The 22,141-nt window shown below is 33.8% G+C and overlaps 2 protein-coding genes across 5 annotated transcripts; one reads left to right on the top strand and one right to left on the bottom strand.

Moving 5' to 3' along the window:
- The first annotated feature begins 1,186 nt into the window (after positions 1-1,186).
- LOC137819539 (ABC transporter C family member 8) lies at positions 1,187-8,902 on the top strand. Of its 3 annotated transcripts, XM_068623420.2 has the most exons (12): positions 1,187-1,528; positions 2,261-4,200; positions 4,299-4,619; positions 4,721-4,807; positions 4,886-5,503; positions 5,604-5,768; positions 6,217-6,511; positions 6,607-6,821; positions 7,533-7,838; positions 7,956-8,019; positions 8,182-8,421; positions 8,521-8,902. In XM_068623420.2, exons 1-12 carry the CDS (start codon positions 1,504-1,506, stop codon positions 8,649-8,651), a joined length of 4,407 nt encoding a protein of 1,468 aa, XP_068479521.2. In that variant the 5' UTR covers positions 1,187-1,503; the 3' UTR covers positions 8,652-8,902. The 3 variants fall into 3 exon arrangements, 2 of the variants coding, with proteins under 2 accessions (XP_068479521.2, XP_068479522.2); XM_068623421.2 differs by lacking the exons at positions 7,956-8,019; positions 8,182-8,421; positions 8,521-8,902 and having other exon boundaries at positions 7,591-7,788; XR_016516192.1 differs by lacking the exons at positions 6,607-6,821; positions 7,533-7,838; positions 7,956-8,019; positions 8,182-8,421; positions 8,521-8,902 and having other exon boundaries at positions 5,659-5,768; positions 6,217-6,355.
- Positions 8,903-10,908: 2,006 nt separating this feature from the next.
- On the bottom strand, positions 10,909-20,721 carry LOC137818689 (disease resistance protein RPV1). Of its 2 annotated transcripts, XM_068622251.2 has the most exons (8): positions 19,938-20,721; positions 17,758-18,805; positions 17,347-17,652; positions 15,778-17,257; positions 14,738-14,829; positions 14,500-14,605; positions 12,429-12,547; positions 10,909-12,078 (listed from the first exon to the last, which is right to left on the bottom strand). In XM_068622251.2, the coding sequence occupies exons 1-8, from the start codon at positions 20,438-20,440 to the stop codon at positions 11,194-11,196; spliced, it is 4,539 nt and encodes a 1,512-aa protein (XP_068478352.2). In that variant the 5' UTR covers positions 20,441-20,721; the 3' UTR covers positions 10,909-11,193. The 2 variants fall into 2 exon arrangements, with proteins under 2 accessions (XP_068478352.2, XP_090152381.1); XM_090296255.1 differs by lacking the exons at positions 10,909-12,078; positions 12,429-12,547; positions 14,500-14,605; positions 14,738-14,829 and having other exon boundaries at positions 16,525-16,678; positions 16,761-17,257; positions 19,938-20,605.
- Positions 20,722-22,141: the final 1,420 nt, after the last annotated feature.

The raw sequence follows: 22,141 nt of genomic DNA, 5'->3' as shown, positions 1-22,141 counted from the left end.
TATACTACAATTTTAAACTATAAATTATACATTCAAAATGTAATTTGAATCTTTAAAAGTATTTATTTATTATAAATTTCAATTATATAACCAAGGCTTTAAAAGATTAGTAAGATAAAAACTTCAATCCATTGGGTTTACATACAAAAGCTACCATTTAGCACTCAACTATTTCACTGGAATATAACCTTAAAGTCACGTGTAAACGTCAGAGATTCACCACAACAGTCCTATCCGTTGGCTTTTCAAAGAGTCATGAGGCAGAAAGTTGATCACTCACAGCATAGTCCATCTTGAAGATGCTATATCGACGAAAGATAAGAACATTTTATTGAAGATCTCACATCAATTAGTGATAAAGACATTTCATGATATATAAGTGAGCGTAAATCTCTTCTTTAGAACTCATTATGTTAGACTTAAAAAGCCCACTTTTTAATAGTCAAACTAACAATTTTTTAAGTGGGTGTGATTCTTAATCATTAAAACACAATTTACATAGAAACAATGGAAATATTTCACAATCTGTGAAAAATTGCATACAGCCAACAGCAACAACCAGAATTTATGTCTGTCCTAGTATTGGCCTCGTCAGATTATTTGTCTGATGGCTAATATTTATCTGAGCCAACTTGATGGCCTTAAAAGTTCTCTTTTCACTTGCGAATATTTGTTTTGGTTTCTTTCATATGATGCGAACACATTATGACATAGTTTCATATAAAGGTTTTCTTGACAGTGTCTACAAGACTATAGGTTTACCTTATAACAAAAAGTTCTACATGTTGTAAGTAATAACGAATCTTATTGTGCATATCAACATCAAACTCATGCAAAAATAACTTCATCTTATAGAGTCTCAAGAACCTGTTATAGAAGTGTTCAAAATTAATTGCAAGCAATATTCAAAGTTATAAACAAAACTACAGTAAATAGAAAATTTGAAAACTTCTATTATTGTCCCCGAAATTTTACTCAGTGTTCATTTTTGTTTTAAACTCCCAAAATATCAGTAAGAATATTCAAAACTAAGAAAAACAATCAGTAGCCTTGCTCAGTTGATTGAGTAGAGTATAAAATGTTGTAAACTTTCTTATGCCCGTGTTCAATTTCTATGAATAAAAAAATATCACTAACAACAACCATCAGTGATGTTAATAGCCAAAAGAAAAGGAAATTTGATCTTAAGAGACTTGCTGTCCATCACTGCTCTAATTAGGCGACCATTCACATTAAAATAGACAAAAAAATACAATATTTTTGAATGATTTCAATATAATTGATGTTTTATTTTTAATTTAGCAATTATTTTGATTTCCTTATTTGTTGTTTAATAGTGTAGCATAATAGTAAGAATATGCTACTTATTGATATATTTGAAAACATGAAGCTGCTCTGCAAGGAGTAAACTTTTGCAGTGAGTTTTTCTTTAAAAACTGAGCATCCCTACACAGACAGAGAGACTACTCTGCTGCAAAAGGGCAAGCCATTCAAGCTCAAAAAATGACTTACTTTGGGATTAACATAGGTATATACTACACTTTAGTTCTCTTTTCTTTTGTGAGCTATATCATATTACCTTACAGGTTCTTGCATTGTAGTCTTTCTAGTCATCAAATGAGTAGCATTCATTTAGCTATGTTCTCCTTGAAGATTTTATTGGAAACTAGAGATGACACATTGTTACATTGTATACATAAATAGACACAAATTGTTTTGGCAGGAGGAGCATAATACCTTTCATGGTATAGAATTTAGGTGAATTATTGTCCTACAGAATAATATCTAAATTTTAAATTAATTATAATTGACATAAGCCTAAATGATGAAATGGAGGACTTCAACAAACCATGTATGCACCTTTTGCACTCTATATTGTTAAAATGAATTTCATCTCGTTCTAGTCAAGGAAACATTGCAACACAATGTTAAGACTTGTAAATATAAATTTTAGTTAATAAAAAATAAAAGGATGTGTCAATATTTTAAAATAATATACTAATGTTACATCAAGATCATTCAAATTAAGTACCATAAGTTTGTATGTAAATCTTTGTATTGAGTTGAAGATCTTCAATTTATGTGGAGTCATGTGTTCTCAATTTCATTCTGCAATAAAGAGATCTCCAATACATCTTGTTCGTGCAGCTGTCTTTGGATTTTGAATATGATGTAGTTTCTTATTAGCCCAACAATGATTTGAAATGTTACCTTTAGAAGTGATGAACTTAAGAGTGTTTCTTTGTTACTGGATATGCAGCGGATTTCTCATGGACTTGTCTGAGAGATTTTGATTTCACTTCTTTGTGCTCCCAAACGAGCATAATAGACATTTTAAAATTACTTTTCGTGGGTGTCTTCTACACGTCTTTGCTTATTTCATTAATCAGAGGAAGTTCTGCATGTGGTAGCAACAGAAAAAACTGGGTTTTCCTAGTTGTCTCAGTCTGTTGTGGTCTCATTAGCATTGCACATTTTAGCAATGGCTTGAGGTTGTGGAATCAGAAGAGCTGGTTAGCTTGTATTTTCAGAGCATTTGTGTGGCTTTCTTTTACAGTTTCATTGCATGTTCAGAGAAACAAATGGATCAAAATTCTAAACTCTATCTGGTGGACATCTTCCTGTGTACTTGCTTCTGCTCTCAACATTGAAATCATGTTCAAAGAGTACACAATTGGACTGTTTGAAATGCTACAATGGCTTGTACATTTCTTACTTCTCTTTTGTTCCTTCCAAAATCTCGGTTATTTTGTTGCATCCCAAAGTAACCAAGAAGACAATACTAGTTTATCTGAGCCTCTGATTGCTCAGAAAGTTGAAACTACACAAACACAACTAGGGCGTGCTACCCTTCTGAGTAAGTTGACTTTCTCTTGGGTTAATTCTTTACTCAGACTGGGTTACTCAAAGCTACTAGCTCTTGAAGATATCCCATTTCTTCTTCCTGAAGATGAAGCTAACTTGGCCTACCAAGCTTTTATGCATGCATGGGAACCCCTTGTAAGGGATAATAGCAATAACAACAACAAAAACTCGGTTCTTTGGTCTGTTGCTAGAACCTTCTCCAAGGAGAACATATTAATAGCATTTTATGCATTACTCAGAAGTATTTGCATGATAATTTCTCCTCTAATACTATATGCTTTTGTAAACTACACAAATAACACTGAGGCAGATCTCATAGAAGGTTTTTCCATACTGGGTTTTATGGTTCTCAGCAAAGTGGTTGAATCTCTGTGTCAGAGACATTACAGTTTTGGCTCAAGGAGATCAGGAATGAAAATTAGATCAGCTCTGATGGTGGCAGTGTATCAGAAACTGCTAAAGCTTTCCAGTTCAGCAAGGACAAGGCACTCAACTGGAGAAGTTATGAATTACATTGCAGTTGATGCATATCGATTGGGAGAATTTCCATTGTGGTTTCATATAACATGGACTTCCGCAGTTCAACTTGTTTTGTCCATCATTATCCTTTTTAGAGTTGTGGGTGCTGGTGCTCTTCCAGGTTTAGTCCCTCTTCTCATCTGTGGACTTCTGAATGTACCATTTGCACAGATCATACACAATTGTCAGTCACAATTCATGATGGCACAAGATGAGCGTCTCAGATCAACTTCAGAAATTCTAAATAGTATGAAAATCATCAAGTTACAATCCTGGGAAGATAAATTCAAGAACATAGTTTTGTCCCTACGTGCTAAAGAATTCAAATGGTTGACTAAGGTACAGATCATAAAAGCCAATGGGGCATTTCTATATTGGATGAATCCCACCATTGTTCCTACTGTTGTTTTCCTTGGGTGTGCTCTTTTCAAAAGTGCCCCACTGAATGCTGGGACCATTTTCACAGTTATTACAACATTGAGGATAATGGGAGAACCTGTTCGAATGATCCCAGAGGCTCTATCTATTATGATCCAAGTTAAGGTCTCCTTTGATCGTCTCAATACCTTTTTGCTTGATGAAGAGCTAAGTAGTATTAATGGTTATGGAAGAAATATAAAGCAGAGTTCAGTTAATGCAGTGGAAATCCAGGAAGGCAACTTCATTTGGGATCATGAATCAGTGTCCCCAACTTTAAGAGAGGTGAAGTTAGAAATCAAATGGGGACAGAAAATTGCAGTTTGTGGACCAGTTGGAGCTGGAAAATCATCTCTTTTGTATGCTGTACTTGGAGAAATTCCCAAGATCTCAGGAACTGTGAGTTATTAATCAAACAAATACAGTTTTTTGTCAATCCAAATTCCTTGGCATACAACACTTTTTTCTCCCTAAAATTTCACAATAATGGTAAACAGGTTAATGTTGGTGGCACCATAGCCTATGTTTCTCAAACTTCTTGGATACAAAGTGGGACAGTTCGGGATAATATACTTTTTGGAAAGCCAATGAACAAAACCAGATATGAGACTGCCACTAAAGTTTGTGCCTTAGATATGGATATTAATGATTTTAGCCATGGTGATCTTACTGAAATAGGCCAGCGAGGCATTAACATGAGTGGAGGACAAAGGCAAAGGATTCAACTAGCTCGAGCAGTTTATAATGATGCTGATATCTATCTCCTTGATGACCCATTCAGTGCAGTTGATGCACAAACAGCTGCTATTCTGTTCCATGTAAAGAAAATAACACTTATATCTTGTTAATTATAGTAAAACTATTGCCTTAATCCTGATTTTGGTGAATCAAACTAACTGCTGCATTTAAAAAATTACAGGACTGTGTCATGACTGCTTTAAGAGAGAAAACAGTCATTCTTGTGACTCATCAAGTGGAGTTTCTCTCAGAAGTTGATACGATCCTGGTAAAACATCTCATTTGGGTTCCTATGTTTTTTTTTTATATTACATTAGTAAATATACTATTATAATGAAAATTCTAGGTAATGGAGGATGGAAAAGTTACTCAATCAGGAAGTTATGAAGATCTCCAGTCCTCTGGCACTGCCTTTGAACAGCTTGTGAGTGCCCATAAAGCTGCATTAATAGGATTGGATAAAAAATATGAAAATACTAGTGATTCTGATATTGAATTTATGGTACATCCTGAAGAATCTCAAAGTTTTAATCTCACTAAAAATCAAAGTGAGGAGGTGATTTCTACCAAGGGACAACTTGGGGCACAACTTACCCAAGAAGAAGAAAAAGTGATTGGTGCTGTTGGGTGGAAACAATTCTGGGACTATATTTCATTTTCCAGGAGTTCATTCCTGTTTTGTTTAACCATGTTAGCAGAATTTGCTTTTATTGCTTTGCAGACTGCATCGTCGTATTGGCTTGCTCTAGCTATTGAAATTCCAAAAGTAACCAGTGGCATTTTGATAGGAGTTTACGCATTATTTTCATTTCTTAGTGCTATATTTATATATATAAGGTCTTTCCTAGCTGCTAATCTTGGATTAAAAGCTTCTGAAGCCTTCTTCTCAAGTTTCACATCATCTATGTTCAATGCTCCGATGTTGTTCTTTGACTCAACCCCTGTAGGAAGGATTTTAACCCGAGTAAGGCTTCTTCCTTCCTAATTGTATTAACATATATATTTCCATCTGTTTATTCATAAGTATCTAAGTAACTCCCTGTCCTTTTTTCTCTCTCTATCAGGCTTCCTCAGATTTAAGTATTTTGGACATTGATATTCCTTATTCTCTCACTATAGTATCATTTGTAGCATCTGAAATTCTAGTGACAATATGTGCAATGGTATCCATCACATGGCAAGTTCTTATTGTTGCTGTTCCGGCTACAGTGGCATCAATATACATTCAGGTTTCTTCACTTCCTAATGTTTATTTGGTAGAATTGTATTGCCTTATCAAAATATTTATATAGAAAACCATAGTTCTAGATAAATACAACATAGAACAATTCAAAAGGAAAGGATCTAGATCATCAAGAATTTAAAATTACCTTGACCTATCGTTTTATGGTCTTTCTCATGGGATTCTTGTTTCACTTCTTGATGGGGCTAAGGGAAACTGTGTACAATTTGACATATTGGAAACCATAATCAATGAGCTCTTTAAATATTAACTATACCCTATTGAGACCGTATCAATCTTGAGTCTATTCATTAAATATGATGCTCACAATAGATGTAGGAAAGGCACGTCTTCTAACATTATTAGCTTCCCATTCTCGGTTCTTAATTAGATCATGGATCTAGCAACTCCTTGTCTTCATATGTATATTTATGTGTTTTATTTAACTTTAAAAGGGATATTATCAAGCCTCTTCAAGGGAATTGATGAGGATAAATGGAACCACAAAAGCTCCTGTCATGAATTTTGCTGCCGAGACATCACTTGGAGTGGTTACTGTAAGAGCATTGAACATGGTGAACAGATTTTTCAACAACTACCTAAAGCTTGTGGACATGGATGCAGCAGTGTTCTTTCACTCTAATGTGGCCACAGAATGGTCAATTTTAAGGATTGAAATACTTCAAAACTTGACAGTATTCACAGCAGCTTTATTACTGATTCTACTTCCCAGGGGATCTGTATCATCTGGTAATGATACATAGTACTAATATTATTTACCATGATAAAAAAATTTCAGATTGTTAACAAACCATTAATTCTGGACAATTCTCCTGTTGTGTAAGGTCTTGTGGGATTGTCTCTTTCTTATGCGTTGACACTAAAAGAATCCCAAGTATTTTGGAGTAGGATGTTTAGCATGTTGTCAGACCATATCATCTCTGTTGAAAGAATCAAGCAATTCATTCACATACCATCAGAGCCTCCTGCCATTGTGGAGGATAACAGACCTCTATCTTCATGGCCATCAAAGGGTAGGATCGATCTTCGAGGGCTAGAGGTAAGAGGAGTAATCAATGTTGGTAACAGGACCCCTTATTATTTTTGTTTCCTTTTATTTGATGAATAGAATCTGCCTAATAACTGTATATTATTAGATTTCTGCTTTTAGTTTATATAAATTAGAAATTATGTTAAATTGTCACTAAGGGCTGTAATTGAGGATGTATTATTTATAACATTATCTATCTATTGCTTCTGGGGTGTTTGTTCATCTCTTTATTCTTGGTGATTCTTAATGTGATTTGGTTTATGTAAAAGGGTTGGGATACCCTTTCGTATCCCTCTTAATTTAATTTCATTCTTTGCTGATAAAAAGAAAAAAATAGCAGAGAATACAATGAAAGAAGGCAAGCAGCCATAAATTCTGACAAGGAATCATAACTAATAGCACACCTTGGTAAATTATCTATTGTGGTAGGCTAGCATGTTCTCAGAGGCATATGTGGAGGGAGAAGTTGGGAAGGCCAACATCACCTGCCACAATTCTTGGAATGTTACTTATATATTTATTGGACAACTTCACTTATTGTTAATTGGTTCTGAGATGAAATCTTGAAATTCATAACATATTTTAATGGATTTTATTCTGGTACAGTTGTATTGTTGTCCTTTTTTTTAACCTATACTTGCAATTTTTTCTTCATTTCATTTCTGACATTTGGACAGACAACTTCAAATCTTATTGCTGCTTTTTATACATTGATTTCAGATTAGATATCGTCCAAATGCTCAATTAGTTCTCAAGGGTATAAATTGTACGTTTGCAGAAGGGAGTAGAGTGGGAGTTGTTGGAAGGACTGGAAGTGGCAAAACTACACTTATAAGTGCTTTGTTTCGCTTAGTTGAACCTTCAAGAGGTGATATTCTAATAGATGGGATCAACATATGCTTGATGGGGTTAAAGGATTTGAGAACGAAGCTAAGCATCATCCCTCAAGAACCAACTCTTTTCAAGGGCAGCATTAGGACCAACTTGGACCCTCTAGGCTTCTATCAAGATGATGAAATATGGAAGGTGAATGGACTAGCTCCACAGCTTAAACTTTTGTGACTAATAAATCTGTGACCTCTTTCATGAGAAAGTTCATTAAGAGCAGGTTTGATAAGATGTTATTTGTATATTATTATTTAGGCTTTAGAGAAATGTCAGCTAAAGGAAACAATCAGCAAGCTACCAGGTCTCTTGGACTCTTCTGGTGAGTTAACAGACTTCTGATATAGTGTTATACATGCCACTATTCTGCTCTTTCTACATTTGAGTAAAGTACAAAGTGACTGAAACTAGGCAGTGTGCTTTATCACACTGAGATTTTAAAACCAATAAACCATAGAAGTTTAATTTTGACAAGTTTTTTCAGTGAGTGACGAAGGTGGAAATTGGAGCTTGGGACAGCGCCAACTGTTTTGCCTTGGTAGAGTACTACTTAAGAGGAACAGAATACTGGTCCTAGATGAAGCTACTGCGTCCATCGACTCTGCAACAGATGCCATTCTACAACAAGTGATAAGACAAGAATTTGCAGAATGCACAGTCATAACTGTGGCTCACAGAGTTCCAACTGTAATAGATAGTGACATGGTCATGGTCCTGTCTCATGGTATACAAGTTAATTACTTTTCCTTTCAAATTTTCAGATATATCACAACTTTTATCTAGTCTTCTCTGCTTCCTCATTTTATTTTGCTGGTTACTGAAGGGAAACTAGTGGAATATGACGAGCCTTCGAAACTTATGGGGACCAACTCTTGGTTCTCGAATTTGGTTGCTGAATATTGGTCAAGCTGCAGGAAGAACTCATCGCCAAATATTAGCAGGAAGCAACATTGAACAATATCAACAGAGAAAATGGAGTGCAAATAAACTGAATGATAATTGACTGGGACATAGTATAATCTATGAAACTTTTAGACATTATATTAAAAGTATGAGCACTCAATTGCAAGTCTAGTCTGTGAGAGAAATGTAATGTTATTCCTCAGTCCCCTGGCAAGACAAGAGACTTAGCTAATAGCATATTTAGCTAAAATTTCTCTATAAAAAAATCTAAATTAATAGAAGAAAATTATACTTATGGGTAATGTTAATCTAGAAACATGTCTTTACTTTAGTAAGTGCATGATGAACTTGTTAAATTGAATATTCTTGAACCAGCTAAATCTTCCAGAACCACTCCTTGTTGTCAGGTCAGATTCCCATAATTCATCATTTCTGAATTCAGAAGGGGGACTCAAAATCTTCAAAAAGTAACGAATGGAGTAGACAGATTTTGAATCGTTGCTGAAGGTTTTTGGCAAGCACAAATATTGCTAGTTCTAAGGTGATTATGAGTGAATGTCTGAAAGAGACAGTTTGTGAAACTGTTAATCGTAAAGCCACTTTTGTTTCATGAAAAGTAAGACTATTTAGTGTACTTTGATGAGTAAATTTCTTCACCAGTATTCATTTAAGGAATTCCACCTCTTTATTCATTATTATCATTGGAAAAGACACCATCTTTAGCCTCCTTGTCAAAGTGTTGGGTTTCAAACCTACATTGCCCCATTTCTTTGTTCACTAATTCTTGTTGTTTCTGAGCATCTTTCATTTGCTTGCTGCACAAGCTTTTGCTTTTGTTGAAAACGGCTGGTGTGATCTTCTACCACTTTTTGAGTAGAGGCAAAGTCCTTGAACAGATCATCAATTGAGGAAGCAATGCCTTCAACCAGCTTTGCAACATTAGGAGAAACTTTCTCCTTGAATGACTCTTCTATGCATTCCAAAGTTGTGCTAATTCTTGTTACAGTTCAGTGTCCGAGAATGCCAGATGATTGTGCAATGCTTCCCTTACAGCAACAACAGTTATAGAACTGAGGACTTAAGACTTCTCAACAGGATGCTATCAAGTTGTTGGAAATCTCACATCGACTAGAGATTAGACATATCATAGTATATAAGTGGATGCAAACCTCATCTTAGAAGTCGGTTTTATGAAGTTGAGTTAGGTTTAAAGTCCATTTCTTAATACAAGTTCAAAAAAATAATAATTGTCATATTCACAGTTGCAATGGTTGGAAATTTGAAAATTGAAATAATCCTAACAAGCAAGTGTAGACTCTGAATGTTTCTTTGGGACCTCTTTTAGCAGTGCCGGGTTTCCTTGCAAGTAGATTCACTGTTCTCTACTTCAACCACCACTGATACCTTTAAACGTGTGACTAAAGAAAAATTATGAGTTAGAGAAAAGAAAGAAGCAACAAGAAAGTAAACCCAAAAAGATAGATACACATGATTAACATGAAGAGACTTTTACCAAGATCCGAAATTCTCGCTCAAAGTATCTTGAACAATTATATGAAATGATTAATAGAATTAGGAAAAATTACATTCACTTCATAAAATTTAACAAATGTTCATTCCATGCTGTTAACTTTTTTTATCCTGCAAGAACCTCTCTTAATTTATATAGTAACAATTATACATTTTCTATTTAGAGTAAGGTAATTTTAGTTAACAATATTCGTGACTGACATTCTACATGCTAATGCTTTTTTTTTTTTTTTTTTTTTTTTTTTTTTTTGATCAGCAATGAATGAATTAAATTAAGAGGGATACTTTAGGGGTATCCCAACCCGTTTACAAACCACACACTGCTTATACCGCTGAGCAGCCATAAAGAGGCTATGCCTGCAGCAATAGAAACAAGAAAACCCTGCAAAAAAGGATCATAGCAGCAGAATTGAGCTTACACACCCACTAAACCCATCCTCCACACAAACATGAGGAGGGTGCTCTTAGCTTATGATCTAACCTTTAAAAAGGTCCTAAGAATACCTCAATAGCAGTAAAAAAAACAGCAAATACCCTGACATTTTAAAATCTCAACTGCAGCAGAAACATTCAACACCAAAGTGTTTATATAGATTCACCACTGCTGCAGGCTTCAGCAACTGATGTTTTCTTTTGCACTCCAACCCACCTCACCCATTTCTACACCTGCTAATGCTTTTTTTAAATGTAATGGAGTTTAGAACTCAAAATTTGTTTGGTTTGATAACAATGGTGAACACGAATTATTAAAGAAAAACCCATGAAAAAATGCATAAAAGAAGTTTCAACATTAGCTAGTATGGATAGTGTAAAAGAGTGATAGCACTTGTAAGTTAAACATTGTGACTTATCAACAACCATAGTATTTTGAATCAATCCCTACAAAATACATTAAAACTTGAGGTCAAATACTAATTGAAACCTCGTACATCATTCATACAAATTTCACTTTACACAAATAGCTATCATCTTGAACATACTACACTTATTTACAGCCAGAAACTTATGTATGGAATGATACAAACAAAAATTACATCAAAAGAAAAAACCTCAGGAAAGAAGACTAAAATGGGGGCTTTGTCTTCATTCTTTGATATGGCTTTTTGAGGTCTTCGTAAGCTGAAACCAAACTCAATCTTTTCTCTACAAGTTCTTTTAATTGTTTGGTTGTGTAAACAACAGAAGTTGAGATATGCTTCACTGATTCAAGTGTTTCGTTCTTCTTTGTTTGTTTTTCTGAGCATAAAAACTCTAGTGTTGACCTCTCCTTTTCCAAGGCTTCCTTTTCTTGTTGAAGCTTTTTTATAGCTTCCTGGATTTCCCTTTGCCTTTTTTGGAGGTTTTCAATCTCATACTTACTAGTTGAGATGGTGGTGTCAAACTGTTGAACTTTCAGTTTAGAATCTTGAAGTTTGTTATACAAGTCCCTCTTCTCAGATGCCAGTTTTGCTTCTTCATCCTCGGTTAACATCTTATCTTGAGAAATTTTGGAAGCTTTATTGTATAGCTCTATAAATGTTTCTAAACCCTCATTTTGCTCTTCTGTAATTTCTCTACGATAAGTGTTAAGCTTGTGTAGTGATTCTTCAATTTGTTGCCGATAGGACTGGTCTGGAAGTTTCTTTAGCAACGAAGTTGAGAACACTAAGGTTCGGAACTCATTGAGGATGGTTGTAGCATCATTTGCTTGAGCTACCTTTTGAACACAAGTTTCTGATTGTTTCAGTGAAGGAGATGGCTCATTAGAGAGTAAGTCAAGGATTGCAAATGGATTTTCATCCAACTGTTGGAGGCAATTCTCAAGGTCAAAGGATGAGTATTCAGTAACAAATTTATCTGTATCATGAGTTTCTACAACTTGCTTATTCGATTTGTCTAACCTATCATGCAAGTGCTCAGAGCTCCCTTGGGAAGAGGCTTGAAGTGGTGTGAAATGTTCATTGGCCACCTGTGAAATCAGAAGGTCCAAGTTTCACTAAGTTAAATACTTCAATGATAAATACTATTAAACACTCTCTAATATACTGTTTTAAACATACTCTTCATTATTACCTGAAATTTATTAGAAATCATTGTGTAGGTAAAAAGGCATAACAGATATTACTTCACAAGGGATATCAGCCTCTTGTTATTAAAGATCACTTCAAAGGGACAAAACAAGTGTTTTTTCTTCGACTAAACAAGTGGACATTTCATATACCTAAGTTTTTTCTTCATGATAATATGATACAGTTACGTTTTGTATTTTTTACACTTTCAAATAATATGATAAAAAATTTCAAAATAAAAGATACTTACAATTTCTGTAGACTCTCTAGAATTTTCTTTTGGACTTCTTTTAGCAGTGCTCAGGGTTTCCTTGCAAGTCGATTCAGTGTTCTCTAGCTCAACCATAACTACTACCTTTGATTGTGTGACTAAACGTAGAATTATGAGTAGGAGAAAAGAAAGAATCAGCAAGAAAGTAAACCCAAAAAAGATAGATACACATGCATGAAAAGACTTTTAGCAATCTGTGATTCTCCTCAATAATGGATTTAGTCTACTTGTCCAATTTTCTCCTTGTTCCATCACATAGTTTATTCTAATTTTATCCCCTCCATTATTAATGCTTTAATATACTATCTAGAAGATAAGTGTTTTTTGAGGGACTAGTAGAGTAAATCTAAAGTGAAGAGAAACAGAGAAGTTAGAGAGAACAACCACACAACATATCAGACCAAAAATTCATTCTTAGTCAAAATTCAAAATTTCCAATCTCATAAGTTAAACAAATGTCTTTACCTTTTTAATTAGGATCTTCACAATATTTTGATAATTGAATCAAAACATCTCGTATTTTTGGTGCTTGAAATGTTATTATCTTGACAGTTTTCATTTTACTTTCTCATCGTTTGAAATAATGATCTAATAGCAAAATTTGCATGCATTAGCAAGCAAAAATTGCAATTGTTTTGATAGACAACATAAATTTATACATAAAACTAGTAATTAGTAATGCTCCATCAGAGTATCTAATATTTATTAAATTTGTTTAATTACATGACAAACAAAAACTATTCATAATTAGTTTTTCATTATAATAAGAAATATGCAGTCATAAACAAAATATATATTTATATAAATAAATACACTATACAGAAATATTCCCAAAAAAATGGGGCCTAAGCCTATGGCCTGTGAGCTACAAACACTGATATGAACACTATTACGACACGAACAGGAAGATATGTATAATTTTTAAAATATAGGACACTGGGACACATATCTATATATAATTATGAATTATATAAATTGACAATAAAAATTTATACGCACAAGTATGTTTCAGATTTTGTTTTGGGACAGAAAGATTTGTTCCTTACTTTTATAATCATAATAAAAATTTATACAACAAATTTGAGTTTTTAAAAATTAATGTATTTCTCCTTTTTAAAATTGTGTTAAAACTGTGTTAGAATGGTCAGAAATACAATAAATATTTTTTGAATTGGACACTCCACCGATATGTGTCCTACGAGTGTCGGTGTCCGATGTGTGACCGATATGGACACGTCATTTAAGAGGAGTGTCTGAGCCTGATAGCCTCTAAGCATACACAGCCCTTAGAATAACATTCTACCAAAACTCTAAACCCAAATCATAGATGCATATAGGTGAGTCAGAAAAAACTTTTGAATTATGATATAGAAAAATAAATATAAAAGATTACTCACCAGGGTCGTGAGATTTTCGTGAAATTATTGTTGCTGCAACCAAGGAACAAAAGTAAAAAGAATATGGTTCTTGTTGGAAAACCTTTGTCAGTGTTTGGTTTAACTAACGGTATGTACATATTTTGGGGTTTAGTCTAGTTTAACTTCGAAAGTTAGAGTCACCTTTCACTTATACATATATAATTTTGGTTATGTCAGTGGTTAATGTTGTATCTGCAACATATATCCCTCAGCTTACTGGACATTGATAGTTGTTTTTTTCTTATAAAAACTTTCATATTAGGCATCATTATGCAACTTGACATTTCAGTTATAGAAACTAGACCAAAACTCATGTTACCAAAACCGACACATAGGTAAACTATACTTATTCATAAAAAATTCTAAGAACAGACTAGATGGAAGCCTATTATACCAATGAAATGATTCTCTATGAATAAATCCTAAATTAACCAACTTATCAACACTCTGGACATTGATAGTTAGTTTCATAAAAGTTTTGATAATAGGTGACTCTATAAAGTCTAACAGTCATCATCACCAACACAAGCACAAAAGCTAGCTCATGCAATGAAGATTGTCTCCCACATACATGTTATTTTGGTCATATCAGTAGCTAATGTGATACATCAACCACGGTATAAATTACTTACTTGACTTTTCTCTAAACTCATTTTCATTGTCTAAATGTGACCCCACGCTCTCATGCAATGTTGCATCTGATTTAACTGGTGCTTCTTTATTACTTCCGTATTTGAGCTGCACAATATAATAGTTTGACAAAATTGAAAATTAAAAAAACAATAAAATGTAAGTTTATATTTTATATTTTTACACTTGTAAGATCCTGAAGGACAATTTTGTTGATGAAATGTAGAATTCTTGACTTACTGCATTTGTTCTGGAATCAGTTTTGGTTTCCTTGTGAGTAGATTTACCCTTTTCAGCTGAATCTGGTTTAACAATAATCTCTGAGTCTGACTCTGCATTTGAAGAGAAGAAAAATGATAAGTTGCAAAAAAATACAGTGACCTAGGTTAAATGAATATGAGTATGGGTATGGTAGAAATGCAAATATGGGTAAGAAAATAACTATGAAAATTATAGGTGCAAATATGCTAATATAATTCCTAAAAAATAGTATGTTAACACACCTATTTTGAAGAAAAGTAAAATGTTGGTATAATTAGTAGAGCTGGGCAAAATGCATGAATTGAAGTGAACTATTTTAAAACTAAATTAAACTCAATTATATCATGGTTTTGGTGAATTGAACAAAATGAAGCTACTCTAAATTGTTTCTTAATTGAAATATCTGAAGTGTTTTGAATTATTACCATTAGAAATCTTAGATTATATTTTTCAATCTCAAGTTATAATCCAGATTAGTTCAAAACGTTCTTTTTAGAAACAATTCCTCTTCTAAAAACTACACTAATATAACAATTTAGTTCAGTGTCTTTTTAAACAATTCAGTTTTATTATATATCATTCAATTTAGTTTGGTATCAATTGATTTCAGTTTATATACTTTTTAACAACCCTAATAATTGGTTGAAACCTAAACTTATCCCTTTCTTTCCTATAAACAGGTCACCCAAAGCAAAAGCAACACTAGTAAAGATACAGATTATTTTACGACAGTAATTTGTCTCAAGTGGAAAAAAGAGAGACAGAAATAGAAGGAAAAGGAAGAAAAAGATAATGAGACATAATATATAATGTAATCAAAAATGAAGAAAAAGAAAAATGCAGAAATCAACCTAATTCTGGATTATCTGAACCATGAGTTCTAGATATATTTTGGATCATCTCAACCTAATTTTTAATGATCATGACAATTTAAAGCAGAAAGTTATGAGCAGTTATTCAAGGTTTATTCTAATAGAAGATTATAAGATATCAATGAAAGGGAGTGATGAGTTCCATACCAGAGGTATCAGAAGAGCTTGATTCACTCCAAACCCGTTGTTGATTCCCAAGCTTTGATTCCAACTCCACTCCCTCCACCAACTTCTTTTTCTTATCCGAATCAAAGTCCAACTCTTGTAAAACACTATGCACTTCTAAAACATTTATAATGCCTACCCCACACTCTTTAATACAGATGGAACCGTCAACTTCCCCCTTATCATTTGCAACACAGAACTCAAAACAAACCTTTGATAGTTCATAATATCTGAGAATGTTGTCACAATGTAATGGATCATACCATACATAAAGATGATCCGACTTCAATCCCCTGATATCACCATATAGCCATGTTGCCTTTATACCTTCTTCTGGCAAGTGGCATTTACAAAATATCTTAGCACCGTCAGTCTTCATTCCACCAATTGGAGAAAGAACCACTGAGTAAATGAAGCCCAGTAATTCAGAACGCGAAGGAAGTGCAATGGTAATGGAGGACTTAGTGGATCGATAATGGATATGCTCAGGGACAGTCCCTCCGGGTAAACAAAGCTCAACACTCGTATAGTTGCAAATTTTGTATGTCCCATATGATCTTACTAACACATTGTGATATGCAGCACTCATCATTGTTAAATGGAGGCTGTTCATAATAATTCTGAGTGAATGTCCATCCAATTTCCCACTATTCTTGAATGTAATGCGTTTAGTCATTCCCAACATCTCTGTTGCCAATGTCTTCAAGTTTGTCACTGACACCAATGATGTACAGTTAATGGCACGTAAGTGTTTGATGAGGGATGGAAACTTTGGTAGGCAAAGAAGCTCCTTGCAATCCTCGAGGGACAGAATTTCCAACATTTTAAGATTCTTAATGTTTTCAGGCAACCTTTTCAAATCGCTTCTGTCTAACCGTAATTCCTGTAATTGTGTCAAGAGACTGATGTTGTCAGGGAGTTCAAACAACTTAATACAATCCTTCAAATATAGTATTTGCAGGTACCTTAATCCATTAAACAGGACATGTATTTGTTGTTTGTCTATTACCAGTTCATTACCCGAAATCTTCAGCACCTTGAGAGATGTCAAACAAGATAACTCTCCTAAAATATGCTTGAGGTTTAAGCCCTCCAGATTGAGCCACTTAAGTTTATGCATACGCCCTGATGTGTCCAATGTTTGGATTCCTGTATAGCTTAAATCCAAATTTTCAATTAAATCTGATGAAACTGCAAATTCCACCAGATTTAAGCAGCCATTAACACTGATCTTCTCTAGAGATTTTAAATGTTTCTCACTTTTAACACTCTTGAGGTTTGTACACTTATCCAGTATCAAAGTAACAAGTGTGCCTGAGGATAAAACAGATGGATGAAGATGCTGCAAACTTTCACAATAGGAGAGATTCACCCATTTAAGTCTTGGTGCCTTAGACAAATCTGGAAGCTCCTCAAACTGCTTGCATTGTCTTAGGTCAATTCCTTCTAAATAATTGAGCTCCTATAAATAATACAAAAGGAGCCATCACAATGGAAACTACTCAAAAGAAAATGTAAACACGTTTACATACATATCTATTCTTTAATTACCTGGATCCCCTGCCAAAGCTGTTTTACTTTGCTGTGTGGCATGTGAATCTCAACAAGAACCTTAGCGCAAAAAGGTGATGGAAGAGACTCAAACGGGTAACCAATCCACTCAATGTACCTCAGTTTATCAGAAAATGGCTCAAGAGTTCCAGGAAGGTCAAGGTATGTATCTCTAGCACTCTGACCCAATGTGTTGTAGAATTTCAGAAATCTCAAGGTTTTCATCTTTGTGAATGTGTCAGCATGCAAAATTAAACCTTTAATTTGAGACAAATCTAATGCTATGCCCTGAATAGCATCAGTTCCCTGGTAAAACACACAAAAAAGAAAACACGAAATAGATGACATCAAATTTGCAACAGTTTCTACAAGAAAATGTCATATTAAAGGTCAGTGTTCCTTCTCTTTTACCTTGTTTTCTTCAATCACTTCCCTAGCTTCATTATCCTTCAATCGACTACGTCTACCAGGATCCCCACTACTCTCTTGACGTACAATCTCCAAACCCATTTGTTGCAGCAAGTCATGCATACGTATTATCTTTCTATTTGAAATTGTTAACAAAGCTTTATCTGCGAGAACTTCTATCCCACTAGTTGCTTCAAAACCACAGGCATCTAGTATCCTAATGACATGATCTTTCTGTTTTTCTTTGAAAAAGAATACAATGTCTAGAAATATATTCTTTTCTAGATCATGTAATCCAGTGTAGCTCACTTCTAATACTTTCTGAATTCTCTCGTTAGGATACAAGCTGAGTTTTCTTATAGTACTTTCCCAAAAATTGATACCTTTTGAACGAAGATATGAACCCAAAACTTTAAGAGCTAGTGGAACACCACCGGCATATTCAACTGCACTTTCTGAGAGAATCTCATAACCCTTTTTTGGATGTTTTTGCTTGAAGGCTTCAAAGCAAAAAAGCTTTAAAGATGGTCTGGTTTTCCATTTCTTGACCTCATAGATCTGATCAACTCTTCCCTCGAGCAATTGCTTATCTCGTGTTGTTATGATGAGTTTACTAGCGGGATCTAGGTCCTCATACTCTCTACATAAATATTCCAATACGTCTAAGCGATCCATATCATCAAGTACAATCAAAATCTTTTTCCTTCTGAGTCTCCTCATATCAAATGTTGATCCTACCACATTTGATGCGGAAACTTCCTCTCTGAATAGGTTAGAGAAAAGCTTATCGAGCGAAAATTCTTTTGCATTGGCCACGAAGCAAACATGATCAAAAGAGGGAAAGTATTTGGCAAACAAGGCTTTAGCAATGGTTGACTTACCAATTCCCCCCATACCCCAAATTCCAATGACTCGATATTTTTGCACTAACAAGTCCACCTTTCCACAAGTATTTTTCATGCTGACTAAGCCTTTTAGATCTGTAGGATATCTCTGCTGTAGCTTTTGCAATACATCATTGACAAGATTCTGGATGAACGTTGCTTCATTTCTGTCATAATAATGAAACAAACCAACCACACATAGGGAAATAATACTATTATGAATTTACTTGATAAAAGCAAGGATAATTATCTGAAATAATCTCTACTTTGTTCAACCACCAATGTTTTCCTATCTTACCGTACCTCTAAGCCAAACCTCTAAATCGTCATGCTAACTTCACCAATTGGTAGGTGAAGAATATCTCCAAGGATTTTATCCGGGTCTTATTTTGTTTCCCAATCCAACATCAATTTTAAGGCTCTCTCTTGCATGTTTTTCCCCTAAAGATGATGTTCTCTAATACTTAAGTTTTTATAATTTTTAATTTACCCTTCAATTATTTATAAAAAAAATAATTTAATTAGTATAACTAAATATTTTTATTCTTAAGATAACAATAAACTATCTTTAATCCAAAACCTTAAGACTATGTGCTTGCGGATTCTTTTCTTTATATGTCACTCGACATTTTGATTTCTATTCAATGTGGAACTCTGAACTCATACTTGGATTCTTAACACTTATAAGTAGAGATAGCAAATAAACTTGTCCGTGCAAGTATTGTGTCCGTGCAAGTATTGTCTGAACTCATTCCGATTTTAATAAAAATCTCCACATTGACTTTGTACTAATGTGGGTATGGACAATACCCAATTTTTTAAATTGGATATGGGGATGAGAATGGGTATGTATATATTCGCCTCATCCCCCACCCCATTTCCATCTCAATCTCAATACACGTCTCATAATTAAATTACTAAAACATCTCTAATTTATTAAATGACTCTAAAACTTTTTTGTTGTTAGTTTCGTAATTATTTAACTTTTCACATAATTGTTATTTGATATTTTCATTTGAGAATTAATATTTGGAATAGTAAATAAGTGAATACGTGCCTAAGTACTGGTGTACCCATTCTCAAGAGGATGGGAGAGTTAGGTATGAGGATGGAGATAAGGATAAACTAACTTTTACATATAAGGAATTCTTTTCAATTAAAGGAACTCATGTACTTATCTATATCAAAATGTTCTCAAAAACTTCTATAGAAGATGTTCTAAAAGACAAAAGTCCTAAATTTAACACTCTCATCATATTTCAATGAAAGAATAGTATGAACAAGGAAGATGGTATCTACCTGTATGATCTGGAGTCCCATCCAGAAATATTGGCTGCTTGTTTGAGAGCAGCTTTCCACCTAGAAACATCCTTCCTGTGGGCTTCTGGGTCCCATGAACATGATCCGGTGTCTAGCTCATGCTTTGCGAAAGACTTATCAAAACTCCCACTCAGCTTCCTTACGTGTGAGGGATCTACTTCATAGAAGACGGGTATAACAACCATACCCCGAGTTCTTCTGAATTGGAGTATGTGTTCCAGCTCTTTCAAGCACCAGCTGGAGGAGGCATAGTTTTCGGATATGACAACAATTGACACACGAGACCCCTCGATTGCTCTGGCAAGGACTGGCCAAATGTAGTCTCCTTTGGTGAGTTCGTAATCTATGAATACGCTGATTGATTTCTGAGTCAGAGCATTCAGAAGATGGTTTGTGAAGTTTGTTCGTGTGTCTGCTCCTCTGAAACTCACAAAAACATCGTACTTTTCGCCAAAGGGGGAACACATCTCCGAACTTTCCATATTCTCCACTGTCCATTCAAGGAAAGGAAGGAACCAACCAACATCACAACATCGTATGAAACCAAATGGACCATGAAGCTTTTCAAGGATTATGTTCTTGGGGTTCTCTCATTTTGATCGCTTTTGACTTTGGATGAATCTTTTGGATGAATCCTCTAAAAAATCTATGAGGGGTATCAAGACCAATTTCTACTAGTATAAAAATCAAAACTTTTTTAAAAGGTTTAATGCCAGTTTTCTGAAAACGTTGACTTTATGTTCTGAAAAACTTAATTTTGCACACACGGGGCAATCATTAAAGAAGAGATTAGTAGAATTACCCTTATGGTTTTTATATATATATATATATATATATATATATATATATATATATATATATATATATTATTTTTAAATGAGTTTGTTGATATGCCTTAAAAATATTACATCAATAACTTATTAGTATTCATAAAACTTGAAAGTTTATTCAAAAGTTATTTTGAATGTATATTTTAGTCACACGTGTGTAGATTGGTGATTTTATGAATGTGCATGTATGAAAGACCGTGAATAAACACGCAAGTTATGATTTCTATCCTAACAAAAATTTACTTTCGTTATAATCATTAATTCTATTATGATATTCTCGAATTAATATTTTAAAATCATACAATATAGAATATATTGTACAATTTTTCTGAGAATGCGTAGTACAATTTGAAAGCTTTTTAATATATTTGAAAAGTGTAAATTTTAAAAACAATAATCATTTCGCGAAAGATGTGTAAGAAACAATTATGGAAATAAAACATTAATTATTTTTTAATGCTAATTTAGATCCACTCCATGTTGTGTGATATATAATTAACAAAGATACTTAGTCCTCTCAATTCGAACCCTACTCACATGAGAATCCAATATACCATAGACAGATAAGAAGACATGTAAGGAATATATATTGTGAATTAGTTTGATAATAAAATTTTGTTTTTAAGACACGTCTCAACAAAATTAAGAAAGAAAAATATATTTAAATTGTTATTGACTTTACTCTTAAGTGTTGATATTGAGCATACTAGAATAATCCATTAAGATAATATCTTTAGGGTCAATAATCACATTAGATGTATTGTCAGCATTGAATCCTTTTCTTTTAAGATATAATCATTATCATCGCATTTAAGGTATTGTCCTCTTTCGAGCTCGGAGCTCCATCATAATTTTGTCCTTTAAAGACTTTCTGGGAGTTAAGGATGGAAGGTGATTTAAATTGTTTGTGAGCGATATGGTATTATTGAGCATACCGGAACAAGCCCCCTAGTTGAGGTCTAGGGGGAATGAGGTTTGTATTTGGAAGCATTTTGCCATCTTCCAGTTGAGGACTAAGGGGAATGAGGGTTCATCTTTGAAACCATTTTTCTATCCTCATATACGCACTAATGTTCCAACTTCAAGTCAATTGAAATAACATTATTTTTTAGGATTAATTATCACATCCAAAGTATTGTCCGCTTTGGAACTTAGAGTTTTGTCACAGTTTTATCTAAAAGGCGTATTGGAGGATAAAGGAAAGAAGATGCATTTAAATTATGTTGTTTAGGTTTACTCTTAAGTGATGTAGGACTATTGAGTATATACCAAAACAAATCTCAATCTTTACATAACTTATTAAATAATTTTTATCATAACCCTGAGCACAAAACAATTATATCCAAATTCAAA

Source organism: Phaseolus vulgaris, chromosome 10, assembly GCF_051622355.1.
Source record: "Phaseolus vulgaris cultivar YP4 chromosome 10, ASM5162235v1, whole genome shotgun sequence".
NCBI lineage: Eukaryota > Viridiplantae > Streptophyta > Magnoliopsida > Fabales > Fabaceae > Phaseolus > Phaseolus vulgaris.
Note: the sequence above shows the minus strand (reverse complement) of the source record. Positions and strands in the feature narration are given on the sequence as shown.

What these genes read in the sequence shown, in the direction of transcription:
- LOC137818689 (XM_068622251.2), bottom strand. Translation starts at nt 20,440, where the DNA reads ATGGAAAGTTCGGAGATGTGTTCCCCCTTTGGCGAAAAGTACGATGTT. An exon ending in AAGTGATTGAAGAAAACAAG is followed by an intron (nt 17,653 to 17,757) that starts GTAAAAGAGAAG and finishes GTGTTTTACCAG; the next exon opens with GGAACTGATGCTATTCAGGG. An exon ending in CTGATTCCAGAACAAATGCA is followed by an intron (nt 14,606 to 14,737) that starts GTAAGTCAAGAA and finishes TATATTGTGCAG; the next exon opens with CTCAAATACGGAAGTAATAA.
- LOC137819539 (XM_068623420.2), top strand. Translation starts at nt 1,504, where the DNA reads ATGACTTACTTTGGGATTAACATAG. An exon ending in TTCCCAAGATCTCAGGAACT is followed by an intron (nt 4,201 to 4,298) that starts GTGAGTTATTAA and finishes AATGGTAAACAG; the next exon opens with GTTAATGTTGGTGGCACCAT. An exon ending in AAGATGATGAAATATGGAAG is followed by an intron (nt 7,839 to 7,955) that starts GTGAATGGACTA and finishes ATTATTATTTAG; the next exon opens with GCTTTAGAGAAATGTCAGCT.